This window comes from Eurypyga helias, unplaced genomic scaffold, assembly GCF_000690775.1.
Source record: "Eurypyga helias isolate BGI_N326 unplaced genomic scaffold, ASM69077v1 scaffold19904, whole genome shotgun sequence".
NCBI classification, from domain to species: domain Eukaryota; kingdom Metazoa; phylum Chordata; class Aves; order Eurypygiformes; family Eurypygidae; genus Eurypyga; species Eurypyga helias.
The window spans coordinates 2,330-2,952 of NW_010244559.1; the positions used below are offsets into that span (position 1 = coordinate 2,330).

The following is a 623-nucleotide window of genomic DNA, read 5'->3' on the forward strand; positions in this document are numbered from 1 at the left end:
CCGGCCCAGAGCAGGGGGTGTCTTGGGGTTCGGGTCCTCCCACCCCATTGCCCCTCCATCCTGCAGCCCCCACCCACAGTGTTGGGGGGGTGGGTGTGCCCCCCACCCTGGACCATGCTCACCCGCAGCCCGGCAGCACCCGGGGGTCCAGGTTTGCCTTCCAACCCGGTGCGGCCATCCAGCCCCGGTGGGCCGCGGTCCCCCTGTAAGAGAGCAGGGTAGGAGGGCTGAAGCAGTGGGGCGGGATGGGGGTGCCATGGGGCAGCCCCCAACCCCCCAGCCCCCTCACCTTCTCTCCTGGCAGTCCTCGGTCCCCAGGGTCACCCTGGGGGGTGGGAAGAGGAGTGAGCATTGTCCCCCCGAAAGGGAGCCGAGCAGGGCATGGACTCCCTACTCAGGCCCCTGTGGGGAAGGGGGCACTCACCCGTGCACCGGGGGGACCGCGGGGGCCCTCCACGCCCTGTAAGAGAGAGACACGCTCAGCAGCGGGGCACGGGGGAAAAGGAGGGGGTCCTGGGTGCTTGCCCCCTGCCCCCCGCATACCAGGACCCCCGTCTCTCCTGCAGAACATCACCCGTCTCGCTGTCCTGCTGCCTCCGACACCACAGACGCGGCACCTACCG

General features: G+C 70.5%; 1 protein-coding gene across 1 annotated transcript in view; it reads right to left on the minus strand.

Annotated features, from left to right (window-relative positions):
- LOC104508249 (collagen alpha-1(VII) chain-like) overlaps positions 1-623 on the minus strand; it is a gene marked incomplete at both ends in the record, with an annotated part of 4,627 nt that overhangs the window by 2,119 nt on the left and 1,885 nt on the right. The window contains 3 exons of the mRNA XM_010149808.1: positions 123-203; positions 290-325; positions 425-460. Of these exons, the coding sequence (XP_010148110.1) occupies positions 123-203; positions 290-325; positions 425-460 (153 nt within the window). The remainder of the gene's footprint in view (positions 1-122; positions 204-289; positions 326-424; positions 461-623) is intronic.